Source organism: Pelophylax lessonae (assembly GCF_965119305.1).
Source record: "Pelophylax lessonae genome assembly, chromosome: 4".
NCBI lineage: Eukaryota > Metazoa > Chordata > Amphibia > Anura > Ranidae > Pelophylax > Pelophylax lessonae.
Window position 1 is genome coordinate 177,203,125 of NC_138771.1, and position 16,859 is coordinate 177,219,983.

Sequence of the window (16,859 nt, forward strand, 5' to 3'; positions counted from 1 at the left end):
ACGTATACAGGTTTTCTACATGTGAGTGATAACTCAATATAGTGTTGCCTTTTTTAACCCTGGCGCCCTGCATTTTTCTTTTCTTTTTTTACGTAGAAGCAGTTTTTAATGACAATGAAGGGTCTATATAATCATATTCACGTTTCATAGCAGTCACACACACTGCTTATCAAAAATGGTGAGATAAATGTGTAATTTCATTATGCAAAGTTTTGTTTAAATCCCCCACATATACCCAGTGAAGTGAACAGCCTCAGATGATACACAGAGATGAGACCAATCTCCCTACATACCTTTTTATTTGGATATCTGCTGTCTCCAGCTTTCTACGCTGTTTAGAAAGTGAACATCATGTTAAACATTTTCTTCCTGTTTCAGCAGTAGGTGTGGAGTCTTGGCATACACTGTGTGACAGCTGATTGGAGGAAAGGCACCTCAGCCCTCCACATAGGCAGAGGAAGGAACATGCAGAGCTGTGCTATGAATAGACAAGCTCTCTGCTAATTTATCTCTATGCACCCACCCCAACACAAATTTCCAGCTTCTTTTATCTCCTGTGTTGGAGAACTTGTCAGATGTTGTTATGCTGATAACAGAGGAGCAGAGCGGCAGAAAGACACAGGACTTAGGGCGTTGGAGAGAGATAAGCAAGCACTACAGATATGTGCCCAGGGCAAACTTCATGAATGGGGTTTACATCTACCTTAAGGCAAATAGTTAGTGTACTGCTGTTTAGCTTCCAGGAGAATGATAATGCATGCTAGTTCAGTTATCTCCTAGAGCACCCAGAAGTGCTAAAGAATGCATAGTTCAGCTAATAATCAGGCAAATTGGCTTGCCCCTATACCACTCTTCCTAGTGAAGCAGTACAGGCGAGGATCTCCCCAAAGTGCTGACTTCCTAGCTCAGGGCTCGACAAAACCCCATGCGCCAGATCGCATTGGCGACTAGAATTAGCGACCTGGCGCCTGGGGTGCCCTGCAGGAGGTGTCCTGTCCCTTTTGCACCCCCCACCTCCTCCCCGAGTGCACGGACTACCGCGCCGTCCGAAAATTGAGGCCCCAACTTTTTGGCCTTCTTCTGTGAGAGAACGGGTAACTGGGACCCTCTTGTGGTGGCCGGGAGTTTCACAAGCAGTCACTAATGACTGTTTCCACTGCCTGTTCTCAATGCCTGCCCATCTCCTTCCCAAGAGGAGATGAGATGAAGTTTTTGCAGGCTTTATCTCCCTGTCCACTTGCCTTTGCTTAAAGGTAAGTGGACAGGGAGTGTGGTTATTAATATTTATTTTTAATTATTTAAATAATAATAATTTTTTCTTTTTTTTTTTTTCAATTATTGAAAAAAGAAGAAAAAAAAATGATATATAATTTTTTTTTTATCATCTCCCTGCCATGCCACAGCCACGCAGCCAAAGGCCCCTTTCACACAGGCTGTCTGATCAGGTCCGCCTGTCAGTTTTTTAGGCAGACCTGATCGAACCCTTCAGTCTCCTCTATGGTGCGGTAATCTGCCCCCATCTGATCCTGTCCGCCAAAAACAGACGGACGGTGGTTCTATTTTCTATCCATCCCGTGGACCGGATCAGATGGCATCGGATGGAAACAGATGGTCTGTTTCCATCCGATTGCCCTATAGAGGAGAGCGGGGTTCTTGTCGTACTTATGTGTAAATTTAGTATCCGTTTTTTTTAAAATTTTGGTTGTTAGTTTAAAAAAAAAAAAAAAAAACTGGCTCCTAAACTTTTTTAGCTGGCTCCTAGATTTCAGGCAAATTTGTCAAGCCCTGTCCTAGCTAGTTATTCTGGACTTCCTTTATGATATTTGATTGGAAAGCTTTCACGTAAAACTGAGACAAACAGTTTACTTTGTTGGGGTCCTAACAAATTCTCTTTAAATTATGTATATTTTTTTTAAAGCCAGCTTACATAAAACAAAGGAACATTGCAACAAGTCTCCCACCAATTGTGGGGCAGGTACATAGGTGATGTGTTGATTTACAAAACTTGGTTGCTAATTTATATATTTATATCTGTTTAAAATATGTATACCTTTATCGCAAGCTATAAAGTGTGTAAAAATAAATTATAAATTCCTTACCAGACAGGAAATGTACCATTTGTGTGTTGAATATTTCCACACACTGCTTTTTTTTTTTTTTTTTCATTCTTTTTAACCAGGTTTTTTCAGGCAAATGTATTTCATTTATTTAAATGTGTGCAGTTTGTCACATCTTTTAAAAAGAAAAGAAAGTAGTTAAAAACATAGTATCCTTCTGTGGATTTCAATGAATTCAGTGCAATAAGCAGCTATACTAGTTGTAGTATCCTTCTTCTGCCTCTTTTGGTGGTTTCTTACCATCTTTTACCTGGGTGCCAAAATATTAGTTATGAGGCACTTCTACACAGTTAGATGATGCTTAGAAGCAAGGATAATTTCAGCCTTGGTTGCATAGCCAACAAATCATATGCATAAGGAAAAAGGGAAAGGAAAATGAAGAGAACAGTCAGTCAGACAAGGGTAAAGTGATGCTGCTGGTGGATTTCTGTTATTTCAAAAGTCATTTGAAATTAAAACCTGTAGCAAGCACTAATTCTTGGGCAGAGGATTATAAAACATGATTGGCTATATATGCATATTAGGTCAAACATTTTGTGGAATTTCCAGGTAATTTTACAACACTAATTTTCTATTGCATACTTGCATATTCCTTTTTTGAACAATTAGCTACAGAAGCAAGAAGAGGAAGAGCAGCCTTCCTCATCAAGCAATCCTGTGTTGGAGCTAGAGCTGGCAGAAGAGAAATTACCTATGACTCTGTCAAGGCAAGAGGTGAGTACCGAAATTGTTCTATTGCTTTATTTTTCAAATGTTTTTTTTTCCCCTATGTCCTTTTTAGAGAAATATTACCATGACAGTTTTGTCACATTACCAACGTTCAAACAATATAACAAACTATAGTAATAAACTTCTTACAAGGGCAAGAACTTTGATCCAATGTAGTTTCACTAAAGCAAGCAAGAAAACCTCTCTGACAGTATAAGTAAAGCCAGAATAGATGTGTGAGCACACTAATCCAGTGGGGAAGGGTAAAGCCTAGTACACAAGGGCCGAGTATCGTGTGGCATAGGCCGATTCAATAGAAACTGTCCGACATTTGGCCCGTGTGAGCGGCAGCTGGTCCGACAGAAGCCGGCCATTTGACTGGCTTCTGTCAAAGGCGCATGATCGAAAAAGGTCTCTTATTTGGCTCCCGATCAGCTCTCTCAGCCAATGGCCGAGAGCGCTGATCGGGGTGTTCTTGGGTCACACGTATCCCTGTCAGAACACAATAGCTTAGCAGGGGTGATCGCTGTACTAACAATCTGATGTTAGTACAATGGCTCCTCCCTGCGCCCCATTGCCATCCAGTGATGTGCACGAGAGCCTCGGCTCTTTGGGGACTCTCCCTCTTCATTGGCTGAGACAGCAGTGGGAGCATCAATCACAACTAGTGAGCCTATGAAAAGAGAGGGCGTGAGGCCGAGCCATGGTTTTGTGTGTGAATCGCTTGGGAGCGAGCCTGCTTGGCTGCTCCATTGCAAGTTGCTATAGGGGCACTCGGCAGGAGGGGAGGGGCCAGAAGCACCAGCGGGGGAACCTTAGAAGAGGAAGATCTGCCAAAACCACTGCACAGAGCATTTAAGTATGACATGTGCTCTTCTTCCTTCTTTTTTTTTTTTTTTAATAATTGGCTTTAATATCACTTTAATGATCACAGAGCTGTATTAATAAGGTAGTACGAAGCAACATTCCTAATTTTTCTGAGAATTTTCTTTATCTGTGTGGAGTAGGAGTCTGTGCATGTTGTCTGTCTTGATTAAATGGCTTACATGATGCTGCCATGTGTTTGTGCAAATTTATTTCCCCTCAATGTAATAAGAGAAAAGCAGTGTACTACTGTTATCTGGCTGAGAATGCTTTAAGAACTTCCCAATACAGTAAATAAAAATGTAGTTGCACTTTGCACATCTTCATTGCTCAACTTTATTGTCATATAAGCCTGATAGTGTTAAGAAAAATAGCTAACCTAGGTAAATGTTAAAGAAGGTCTAAAACCCCAAAACGTATAATCATGCACTGTGTTTTATCAAGTCCAAAGTCAGTGCAGCCCTCTAGCAGGAAATTCTAGAGCACTTCATGCTTCCCTCTGCTGACCAGCTTTATGGAGATGCTGATTTCATTTTCCAGCAGGACTCGGCCCCTGCCAACACTGCCAAAAGTACCAATTCCTGGTTTAGCCACCGTTCACATTTGCGCAATTTTGACATGTCAAATCCCAGCCTAATACAGGTAGGGGCACTGCCTCAATCGGTGTGATGTCAACTTTGCTGCGCCGCACCGATTTCTAAAAGTAGTTCCTGCACTACTTTTGGTGACTTTAGGGGTGATTTAGACATCTGTACACAGATGTCCTTCAAATCGCCCCCGAACTTGCACTGAAACATGGGTTTGAAATTTGTGCGCGTTCAGCTGAACTTACACGATTTTAAACCTGCGTTCAGGCGAACATACCCTTAATGATCACGGTATCGCTGTGGTTGATTGGCCAGCAAACTCACCTGACCTAAACCCCATAGTGAATCTGGGGTATTGTTAAGAGGAAGACGAGATACCAAACCCAACAATGCAGACCAGCTGAAAGCCACTATCAAAGCAACCTGTGCTTTAAAAACACCTCAGCAGTGCCACAGGCTGATCGCCTCCATGCCATGCCGCATTGATGCAGTAATTCAGACAAAAGGAGCCCCGACCAAGTATTAAGTGCATACTATACTGTACATGGACATACTTTTCAGTAAGCCAACATTTCTGTATTAAAAACTATATTTTTTTTTGTTGGTCTTATGTGGTATTGTAGTTTTCTGAGATACTGAATTTTGGGTTTTCACTAGCTGTAAGCCATAATCATCAAAATAAAAAGAAGGAAATGCTTGAAATGTATCACTCTGTGTGGAATGAATCTATATAATGAGTTTCACTTTTTGAATTGAATTGCTGAAAAAAAATGAACTTATTGATGATATTCTAATTTTTCTTCATTTTTTTTTTTTTTTTTTTTTTTTTTATTGATACACCTGTATATTTGCTATGCAGATTTTACTGTTACTGCGTTTATTTTTACTTAATAGACTCTCCTTAAACTTTATACAAGATAGAAGGGTGGCTTGTTAATGTGTTTTCTTCCATGTCTTTCTAATCCAACTTTTCATTAAAGAAGAAGTGAAGTCTTTCATTTTTTTTCTTTTTTTTTCTTCCCTGCAAAGTAAATGCATAATGTGCTAGTATGCGTCGCATGCTAGCACATTATGTGACACGTACCTGCAAACGAAGCCTGCGTTGTCCCTGCTGGCGGCTGCATCTATCTTCGCCCGTCCTCCTTCCGAGTCTGTGGACTCCGGCTGTATTACTGGCCAGAGCTGCATGACGTCATCATGCGCCACAACGCATGCGCGCGGGAGCCGCCGTTCATGGTACAGGGCTCTGAAGAAGCAGCACCGGCGGCCGTTTCTTCAGAGCGCATGCGCCGATTACGTCATCGGCTGCATGCAATGTAAATATCTCCCAAACGGTGCAAGTTTAGGAGATATTTACAGTACCTATAGGTAAGCCTTCTAAAAGGCTTACCTATATGTAAAAGTTATAAAGTTGGTTTACAACCACTTTAATTTGTAATTTACTGGGAAGCTGTTTGTTTAAATAAAGCAGTATTGTATAAAAAAACAATGTAGCGCTAATCCTCAGCAGAAGGCTCTCAAAAAAACTAAAAAGTCCATATGTAGTCCCAATTTGATCAGATGAAATGTAGCAATTCCATGATACCACCACCAGACACCAAGTTCACACTGTCCCTTACCACATTGAGATGATCCCCATGACAGAGATCCCAAATGCCAAAACAGACTCAGTAAGACTCGGTAAGTATCCAGGATAAAATTCCTCCTTTTCCGGAAATCTCAGGGCAGTATTGTATAATGGGGCTTTTCATTTTTGGGGAAATTTTTATTATCCAATTCTTTTCCATGCATAACGATATTCAATTCTTAAAAATAAAAGTATGTTTAGTGTAGGAATCCCTTTTTTTTTTTTTTTTTTTTTTTTTTTTTCTTTTTCTTTAGATGTCTATTTTTTTCTCACACCAGCAGTCTTATTTAGTTGGCATTGGCTTTTAAACCATCTGCATCAAAACAGTATAGTTCGGGTGGGTGAAAATAAATGGGGCATGGGCGATATATTTTTGGCCACTTGCAAAGATTTCTAAAACTTGAAATTTTACCTTTTGAACGTTTTATAAGAAAAATCATATCCACAATGTTGCCTTAAGGGATTAAGCTTGGCATGTGCAGACCAATTTCTCCATGTACGTTGATTGTGGTTCTACTCTGGAGCGCTAGAAAGCTCTCCAACAAAAACAGTGTGGTTACTTTGTCATCTGATTGAATTTACCAAGACCTAGGAAGAAAACTCCTTCGCTCTTAATAAGTTTCAACATTTCCCAAAACCAGAACATCAGTCTGTGTAGCTTAACATCTACTGGAATCTGAACATTTCAAGGGCGCTTGCCCATTTCTTGCAGCTTTTTATGGGCTGAACACAGTGTTGAAGGCAGTTACATTCAGTGAAATATTAAACTGTTGGACTGATTGGCCTTTCCATCCAAAATAGTAAAATGATTACATTTTTAATGGGTAGGTATCCAAATTCATTACAGACTTTACAGTTCAATTTAGGCAGTATATAATAGCACTTTACTGGTTTTACAAGTCACCCATGAGAGCTTTATTTGAACTTGGCCTCATATAATAACTTTGCTGCCAGTACTTCTGTGATTTTTATTTCCTATAGTAATCATAGGTTTAAAATCTATCGCTGAAATAAGAGTTCCAGACTTGCAGAGCTAGTGTTTATTTAATTGTTAATGTACCCAGTTTATGACCAATATCAGTGCTAGTCAAGAGGGTAACGTCTGCTAACCCTAAAATATCTTGCTTTCTGTGGAAGAATACATAGGTGAAATGATAGTGTACCTAGATATTACTATCCTTGCGCACCAAAAGAGCGAGACAACATAACTGGAACTTTTCAGGTGCCACTCCTACAATTCTCAGTGATTAACATTTAAAATGCTTTTCACTTCCAATTTTTGTACCCAATAATGATTGTGCATACTAAAAACATATTTAAAAAGGAAGTGATACAAACAGGCATATTAACCTTAGAATAACATTGAATTTTTCACATAAATCTTTAATATAATTGTACCACAGACGCTGACCATACAGCAGCCCAAATGTTCAATATAGAGACATTTTTTTATTTATTTATTTTTATGTGTTTTACAGGTAATACTTGCTTAATCAGAAAATTCTGGAAAATTAGCAATGGTAACCCCTTAACACGGGGAATAGGGAACATGATTCCCAAGTATTTTTATACATGGTTCTGCAATTTTTATGTACATTGTTAAAGTTCCACAGTTTACCTTTTACCTAAGAAACATTTTGAGTTGCATGCCCTCACCCTGGAATTGGACCAACATATTTTTCGATGTAAATGTATTGTTCGATTACCAAAATATCTGTATATTGGACATATAGGGTGTTATATGGGTAATGTTTATGCGGCTAGGGTTAATACCCTTGCTATATGCTTGTGCTGCATCCTTTTTTAAATATGTTTGCAGTATGCACAATGATTTTTAGGTACAATAAAAATTTGAAGTAAAACGTATTTTAATGTTACTCTTTGACAGTTGTATGAGTGGCACCTGAAAAGTCCCATTTCTGTTCCCTTTCTCTTTTGCTGTGCAAAAAGGGGGGTTGTAGTGCAATGAATGGCCACCCACTTCTTTTAGCTTAAAGAGATTCTAAAGGAAAAGTAAAAAAAAAAAAATGCTTTTTGCAATAGTTTTGCACAGTGCAGCCAGCCTTGATCCTCTTCTTTTTGGGCCCTGCTGCTGAGTGTCCCCTAATAGCAAGCCCATTCTCACACACACAGCGTGAGGCTCAGCAATGCCCCCACACTTTCCTTATTGGCTCACTGCCATGAGGAGAGAGAATGATCCGGGAGAGCCGCTGCTCTCATGCTTATTATAGGTCAAGATGACGGTCGTGTAAATAAAAGGGGGGGCTGCACCCAGAAGGTTTTTCTTGCCTTCATGCATAAAATTCATCAAGGTAACAAACCTTGAGCTTTTGGAACCACTTAAATACTATCCTTTTGCAGTATACACTGAAGAACTACCCCCCCCCCCCCCCCCGCTAGACTATTTCAACAAAAATCTTCCTATAATATTATATGTGTGTTGAATGTAATATTTTATGCATGTTATTTACTCAGAACTGACATGCAAGTGACACTACAGTATTTCCCTTTGCTCCTCCTTCCCAGCAGCTGCATGAAAGGTGATGTAGAAGGGGAGGAGAAACTGAGCCAGCACAAAGAGTAATTACCCTCCCAGGGAGGAGAGGGCTTTGACATGTAAGGAGGGAGGTGGCTATGCTAGGGAATTTGACCCTTCCTGGAGCAGTCAAATTAACTAGCAAGTTCTAGGAAATTTCTAAGAAGGCACATTAGATACCAAGTTACCTGTGGGTCCTACCCGGTAATCCATTTTTCATCTGGCTTTGGACCCATTTTGTGTTATTGTTTTTCTGTACGAAATGTTATTGAAAGTAATTTTGTGTTCTAATACTAAAAGCTAACCACAAGCTTGTAGTCCACTTTGAAGCAAATGTCATGTAAAATGTCTCAGGGAATCTCCACACTATAGGGGCTGTTTATTAAAACTGGAGCAGACAGCATCTAGAGCAGATGTGCATTGTAACCAATCAGCTACTAACTTCAGCTCATTCAGTTAAACTTACTAATCCTTAGGCCCCTTTCACATGGTGCAGAATCTGCATTTCTTAGCAGGATCTGGATCTCTTTCCAAAGGTCCCCTGGTGAACAGAGCAGGCGGATGACAGGTCTGTGTCTTCTCTGTTCAGCCCTCTCTGCTTTATGGGTGGTTGGGTGTAAACAGACCGGCTAATTTTCACACCCCTGCCCTCCTATGCAAACTGCCTAGATGGGGCGGAATAGATCCCCTTCATTTTTTTTTTTTTTTTTGCAGACTGGATTTAAAGGTAGTCGAACGTAAATGAATGTAAGTCCGTTTACACCTGCCAGTCCATGGGAATTCGTAGACCATCCAATCAGGTCTGCCTTAAAAACTGACCGAGGCCTTAGAGCAGAACTAAACCCATCAATTTAACGTTTTTTCAAAATGGCTACATTCAAGGCACACCATGAATGACAACTGTCACATTTGCTTAATGCGTTAGCACTTCTGTCTAGCAGTACTAGGGTCAACAGTTCAAATCCCAACCACTGAACCACCTCCCTGGAGTTTACATGTTCTCCCTGAGTGTGCGTGGGTTTCCTCCCAGGTACTCCAGTTTCCCCCCACACTACAAAGACATTCTGGTAGTTTTACTGGGTCCTGTCTAAATTGGCCCTAGAATGTGTATGTATGAATGTGAGTCAGGGACCTTGGATTGTAAGCTCCTTGAGGGCAGGGACTAATGTGAATGTATAATAAAAAATAAAAAAAAAAAAGTGCGTGTGCGTTGCATAAATTGATGGCTCTATATACAAGTACCTGTACAAAATTAAAATTTAAAGCGATCTAGATATGGACACTTATTGCATGTTGGGATGAGAATTGGAATTAGAGCTCAGGATTACACCTAGTAACTGGCTAGGGACTGGTAATTGTTCTATTGATCTGGATGAAAAAGTCAAGGTTGGGGAAATGGGGAAGAGGGAGTAAATAATGTAAAAGCTCAGTTTTAGAAAGGTTGAGTAAGTGGTATGACATTCATACTGTCAGTTAGTTCACCTCTTCAGTCTCTCCAAACATCACTAGTTTACTAAGTAGAGAGATAGAGTTGGGTGTTGTCAATTGTGATTTTTCTGTACTTGCAGCATAGTTAAATGGTATAAAATACGGGGAAATGTGCTTGTATTCCAGAGATGTACTAAATGTATTATTATTATAATTTTTTTATTTTTTTTTTTATTTGTGTTTCGGCATATACTTTGAGAGAAGCCTATGAAACTGTCGAGATCCTATGTAGTAGACATACTGTTGTGTTTACTGTACATCTTATGTGCAGGCAGGTACCTTTTTTTTTTTTTTTTTTTTTTTTTTTTTTGCTTTTTTGCTTTTTTACCTTTTTACTGTAGACTGGCATAATGACGTGTGAAGGTAAATCTTCAGTTATTGGTCTTGGCTGCATTTCATCTTTTGTTCTGGACAAAGAAGCTATAATGTGCCTGAACGCACAGGTAGCCCTGTGCTTAGTTGGTTTTCTTTCTGTGGTGACTTGGTTCAGCAAAAGCCACTTTTCCAAAGTCAGTGAAGAAAAAGAATCATGATCATACACATTTGTTTTTTTTAAATAACAAACATGCCATACTTACCTGCTCTGTGCAGTGGTTTTGCACAGAGCAGCCCTCCCCCCCCCCCCCCCCATTGCTAGGTGCCCCCATAGTTAACTGAAATGACCCCCCCCCCCTCACTCCCTGTCGCAAAAGGGGAAAAAAAAAAACTTTTAGCCTTTAGAACCACTTTAAATGTAAATGGGACATGGTACACGAAATTATATATATATATATATATATATATAATCGTATAATATATAGATAAAATCCTATCTATGTGCTCGGTGTAACATCATGTTTCACATTTTACAAAAAAATTGTGGTAAATATTGTGTGGTGTTTACTTTTTAATTTTATTAGTGTATTTTTTCCAACAAAATTGCATTTGCAAAACTGCTGCGCAAATACTGTGTGACATAAAAAATTGCAACGATTGCCATTTTATTCCCTAGGGTCTCTGCAAAAAAAAAAAAAATGTAAAATATTTGGGGGTTATAAGTAATTTTCTAGCAAAAAATACTGATTTAAACTTGTAAACAAGTGCCAGAAAAAGCCTGGTCTTCAAGTGGTTAAAGTCAGATCCTAGTGACAATGTGAAACTAAATCAAAGAATGGCTTTTCTGACTAATAAAGCTAATACAAGTGTGTCAGGACATTTTCTTTCAAAAATGTATCATGGAGTACAAGTTCACTCTTATTTTGTACAGTTTTCTCTTTTGTTAATCGACGGATACAGCGCTCCATAGATCATAACTAGTGGGTTATATTGCCTCCTCCAGGAGTAGGACTAGGCAGAACAAAAAACACCTTGCTACGCCCATGGGCCACCCTCAGCTTGGTATATAGCCCCCCTCTTTGCTCTAGGTAATCAGTTTTAATCTGTCTAGTTAGGAGTAAGGACCTAGGCTCCCGGCTGGGATGTCTCGTTCTAGCAATTTTTTTCTTCTTAATTACATCTTTTTTTGTTTTTTTCCCTTGTGAGATCTACAGTCAACTGCCAGGCTGGGCGACGGGCTGGATAATCCTAGATCCAGTGGTTCCCCCCTCTTTGACGGGGTGTTGATCAGAAGTTGGCCTTGTGTCTGCCTTGGTAATCTTTTTTTCAGCGACCCCCCCCCTAGCCATGCACTCTTTAGTTCGTACCTTCATTTAGGGGGTTCGACATGTGGCTCCACCTGTACGATTTCTTTTGCTGACACAAGATTTAAATTTAGTGATTTGGTATTCCAGAAACGTCCATTGGAGAATATTCGGGAGATTCCCTTGCCTACGTTATCCCAGAAGGTGGCATTCTTGGTGGCTATTACCCCAACCCGCAGGGTAGCAGGGTTGGGGTGGCATTATCCTGTCGTAGTCCCTATTTAGTGGTCAATAGGGATAAAGTGGTTCTTAGTCCTTGTCCATCATTCCTGCCCAAAGTTGTCTCTGACTTCAGTTTGAATGACATTGTGTTGCTTTCCTTGCTTCCCAAACCAGCTAATCCCAAGGATTTTGCTTTGCATACCTTGGATGTGGTTCGTGTGAATCGAGTTGTTTCGGAGGTCACACTCACTTTTTGTGGTTACAGACGGACCAAGGAAAGGGCTGGCTGCTTCTTCAGCTACCATCTACAGATGGATCAGACAGACGGTGACTCAGGCCTATTCTATTAAAGGTCAGGTTCCACCTTTCCATGTCACAGCGCATTCTACTGGGGCGCTGAGTAATTCTTGGGCATTCTGTCCACATCAAGCATCAATATCGCAAGTTTGCAAGGTGGCCATTTGGTCGACGGTGCATACCTTCACAAAATTCTATAAGGTAGATACTTTGGCATCTGCGGATGCTTCTTTTGGTCGCAAAGTTTTGAGGGCTGCTGTTTAAGAGGGGCTGTTCCCTCTTGAGGGGTGTTTTTTTTTTTCTTTTAACTTTTTTTTTTTTCAGACGGGGCTCCTGTGACCCGGTTAAGGCTCCTGTGGCCTGGTTAGGGCTCCTATGTTTAGCCTTGGGTTATTTTCCCTACCCCTCATTTTCCTTTTGGCACTGCTTTTTGGACGTCCCAATAGTTATAATCCATGGAGCACTGTACAGTGTCCCTCGATGAACAGAAGAGAAAATGGGATTTTTGTACTTACAGTAAAATCCATTTCTTTATGGAGTTTTGATACCTCTAATACTGCTTGCTACTAAACTGATTACCTAGAGCAGAGGGGGGGTTATATACCAAGTGGAGGATAGCCCATGGGCATAGTCAGGTGTTTTTTGTGCTGCCTAGTCCTATACCTGGGGGAGGCAATATAACCAACTAGTTATGATCTATGGAGCACTGTGTCAGTCGATGCATTTAGAAATGAATTTTACGGTAAATACAAAAATCCAATTTTTCTGGAAATGCAGGAAAAAGCTATGGTTGAAGTGATTTCCCCCCCCCCCCCATGTTTGGAAATAACCATAATCAGTTCTCAGAGTTTTTTTTGTATTTTATCCTTTGGGCACTACAATCTATAACATAGGGCCCCTAATGCAATAATTGTGTGATCATACACAACTGCTAATCAAATTTATTTTTCACCATTTTCTGCCTGCTCACTTTAAATCTTTTTTTCTATTTGTAACTGCTCATCATTATTCTATGTGCTGAGCAACTCACCATCTGTTTTGTGATCAATTTTATTTCAGGCTGGTGAACGGGTATCTTGAAGTATTCTGAATAGTATGTTGCGCTTACATTTTCCTTTGTCACGTCAAATAATTTGCTTTTTTTTTTTTTTTTTTATTTGGTTTTTATTTTATTTTCAAATGGATAAAAGTCCCGGCCATGTGTTCCTTCAGCCTTAGGGGTTGATTTACTTAAGGCAAATAGACTGTGCACTTCTCATGCAAGTGCATTTTTGCTTGCACAAGATTGGGGGATAGATATCAGTAGAGCTTCTGCCCATTTACTAAGCTCTGGAGCAACTGCACTTTGCAAAGTGCACAGTCTGTCCAACCCCTTAGTGTCTAGTTATTGTCAGGATTTTTTGAAGTGGAGCTCATTTGAAGTAAAATGTAATATGTTTTCCCATTCTAGGTGATACGTAGACTACGAGAAAGAGGGGAACCAATTCGACTTTTTGGGGAAAGTGATTATGATAGCTTCCAGCGCTTGAGGAAGATAGAGATTCTTGCTCCAGAAGTGAACAAGGTACAGTTTTTTTTTTTTTTTTTTTTAAACAGGGTAATCACTTTCATATATAATGTTTCAGAGCAGTGCTTCCAGTATTATTGAGTTATGTAATTATTATTGAATTATTATTATATGAACTAATGATGTATTGATTTGATGCACTTTTATTGATTTGCACAGCATGCTTTGTACTACTTTTTTTTTTTTTTTTGCATTGATGTGTTGATTCAAAGTGTTTGTAAACCTCAGATGTGAAATATGAACAAAGCACAAAGAATATCCCTCTATAGTGTGTACTATCTCAATCCAAAGTGCTAAGTGTAATTTCTGTCTGCTGCTTCGTTTCTCTGCTATCTGCATGAATCACTTCTGACAAGTTTTCCAGACACCAATAGAAAAAAGGTGACAGGGGAGGGAGCTCCAGCACACACCCTGTGATTGATGTCCTCAGCTCTGTGTGTTGTGTGAAGGGGGGGGGGGGTGTCCCTTTTTTCCAATCAACTCTCAGAGCTCTCCTCGCTGAGTTCTGCAGAGTGTTACTTCAGATCCCTCCCCACTTTCTAACAGCTCAGACAAGCTTTATAAATTCCAGACTTTGAGCGGATGTAGAGAAGAGAAGACTGCAGATAAACAGGTATGACCTAATGTAGGGGATTTTTCATATCTGTGTCCAGACACTGAGTATATATAGCATTCCTTTTGATTTTATGCATTATGGTCTGAATTATTCTTTTTTAAATATTTAATTTTGAGTAGTACTGTGTGTGTGTGTGTTGTGTTTTTTTTTTTTTTTTAAATCCCATTCAGATATTTGTAAACTTTTCGGAAATTAAATCTTTTAACGTCAAGACGATTGCTAAATTAATAAGAGCAAGACTGAGACATAAAGTAAGGATGTCCAATCAAAATGCCTGTGTTCTATCCATTTACCAAATTGTCATTAATTTTTAGAGACATGTTTAAATTTTAAGTAAACTGTAGATAAGAAAAATGCAATAGCTACCATTGCTAACCTATCTCTAACAATACTAGTTGTCTGGCTATCCATGTATTCAGTGCTCTGAGTTACTGACCTTTAATCTGATTTCTTGATCAGCCATCACATACCATTTTGAAGCCCTAGAAAGAAAAAACTGTCTTTTTCAGAAAGAGGAGTCAGGGCATGTCATCCCCTGTATTTTCATACTACAGGTTTCCTTTAAAGTCTAATGTTATTATTTGATCAAAGTGTAATATTAAAAGGGGTATTAGATGATAAGAACCGACTCTGAGGAAGCTGGAGCTGCTTACATTTCTATAGTTGGACAAATTGGATGAAAGTATAACTTGTGTTTCATTAACATAGTAAGAGTGTGATCATTTTTTATTTTTTTTTTAAAGATATGTTTTTTTAATTTTATACAACCGATTGCACAACACTAGCACAACGCAGCGTGCAATGTACAAACAACAACACTCAGAAAAATACAACCCCATCAATAAACAATTTCTCTCTCTGTTCCTCTCCCCTGCAAGGTTATCCTATGTGCAGTGTACAGTCAGTGATTACATAGAATGTACACCACTTTGCCTACAGTTTCACCATAAGCAAGTATGCCATTTGTCAAAGTGTGACGTATAGGTAGTAATTTTTATACTCGTGGCAATTCAGGAGTTGAGGACAGGCAATCCACTGATCCCAGAGGACAGGCAATCCACTGATCCCATATTTTGTGAAATGTTTTATTTCTTTTCCTATTCTCAAAGGTAAGCTTATATAGCAGAAGTGAGCCAATGACCAGTTTTAACCACAGAGATCTTGTTAAAGATATCGATCCCTTTCATGATAATAGTAGGGACTTTGCATAAAAGTAAAGAATACAGAGCAGTCTCTTAGCACTAGAAGGAAGGCTAGATCCCCAAAGAAGACCATTTTTAGGGTTCACAATGTTTGGCAGGCCCAGTGCAGATGAAATGAAGGAGTTTGTCTCTCCAGAACTCTTGGACTAAAGGACACGTCCAGAAGCAGTGGAGAAAGTCAGCATCCCGACTGCAACCCCTAAAACACTCTGCCGACTGAGATAATCCCATCTTAAAAAGTCTAGCAGGAGTAAGATGTGAATGGTGGAAAATTTTAAGTTGTGTAATGCGATCTCTAGAGGATATCACTGAAGTATCATATGTATCACTGAATTCAGACCAGTCTAATTCTGTAAGGAGTATATCCATATCTACACATTTAGCCTGCGCAGTTTGGAATCTAGAATTAGAATCGGCAATAAGAGCAGCATAATACGTAGAACGAAGCCTAGCAGGGTCGGGGTGTCTCAGCATTTTCTCCATGGGAGGGATATGAGTGTGATCTTTAGCCCTTGTTCAGACCAGTGTGATTTGTCATGCGGTTTGACAGTTGCAAATCTCATGACAAGTTGCACCCCATTGCCAGGAATGGAACCGTTTAAGTTGCCGTGACTCGTGTCGCAGAGACTTTGAAAAAGGTTCCTGCGCTACTTTTTTTTCCAATTTCATTGCAACTTGCATAGACTTCTGTTAAAGTCGTAAGGAGCAATGAAATCGGAGGTGCAAATCTTACTGGTGTGAACCAGGGCTTATGGTTTCGTCTCGTCTCACAAGATGATTCTTGGCATTCAGTGCGACAGAACCATAGACATGCTTGGCACAGCATTTGTCCCAAGCATTAGAAAGGTTCTGTGAATACACTGCAGTTAGTGTGTTTTGGAATTCTCGGGGGCATATATCTGCTTATAAAATCAATTTTGCGCCACTCAGTTCTGGCGGGGCATATCGGAATTATTAGTTGGAGGCAACTGCTAGCCTCAACCAAGATTATTGTTATCCATGAACAAATGCATTTTTAAAATATTGAAGTTGATATTGTATATACAGTGAGGGGGAAAAAAGTATTTGACCCCCTGCTGATTTTGTAGGTTTGCCTACTGACAAAGAAATGATCAGTCTATAATTTTAATGGTAGGTTTATTTTAACAGTGAGAGGCAGAATAACAAAAAAAATCCAGAAAATTTGCATTTCAAAAAAGTTATAAATTGATTTGCATTTTAATGAGTGAAAGTAGATTAGAGAGCTGAGGTTAGGAGCACTTAAAGGAAGTGCTCCCAATCTCAGCTTGTTACCTGTAGAGATGAGCTCAGGCGTGTTCGAGTTGCTACGTGTCCGATTCCGCCAGGAGGTTGACACTGCACTCCACTAATCACAGGCAGTGAGACATTTCCCGATCTGTGCAGCTGCT

The 16,859-nt window shown here is 39.6% G+C and overlaps 1 protein-coding gene across 2 annotated transcripts in view; it reads left to right on the plus strand.

The window, feature by feature from the left end:
• Positions 1-16,859, plus strand: part of PRPF18 (pre-mRNA processing factor 18) — an 85,469-nt gene that overhangs the window by 19,026 nt on the left and 49,584 nt on the right. For both annotated transcript variants that reach the window (XM_082254227.1, XM_082254228.1), the window contains 2 exons: positions 2,727-2,831; positions 13,516-13,629. In XM_082254227.1, the coding sequence (XP_082110353.1) occupies positions 2,727-2,831; positions 13,516-13,629 (219 nt within the window). The remainder of the gene's footprint in view (positions 1-2,726; positions 2,832-13,515; positions 13,630-16,859) is intronic.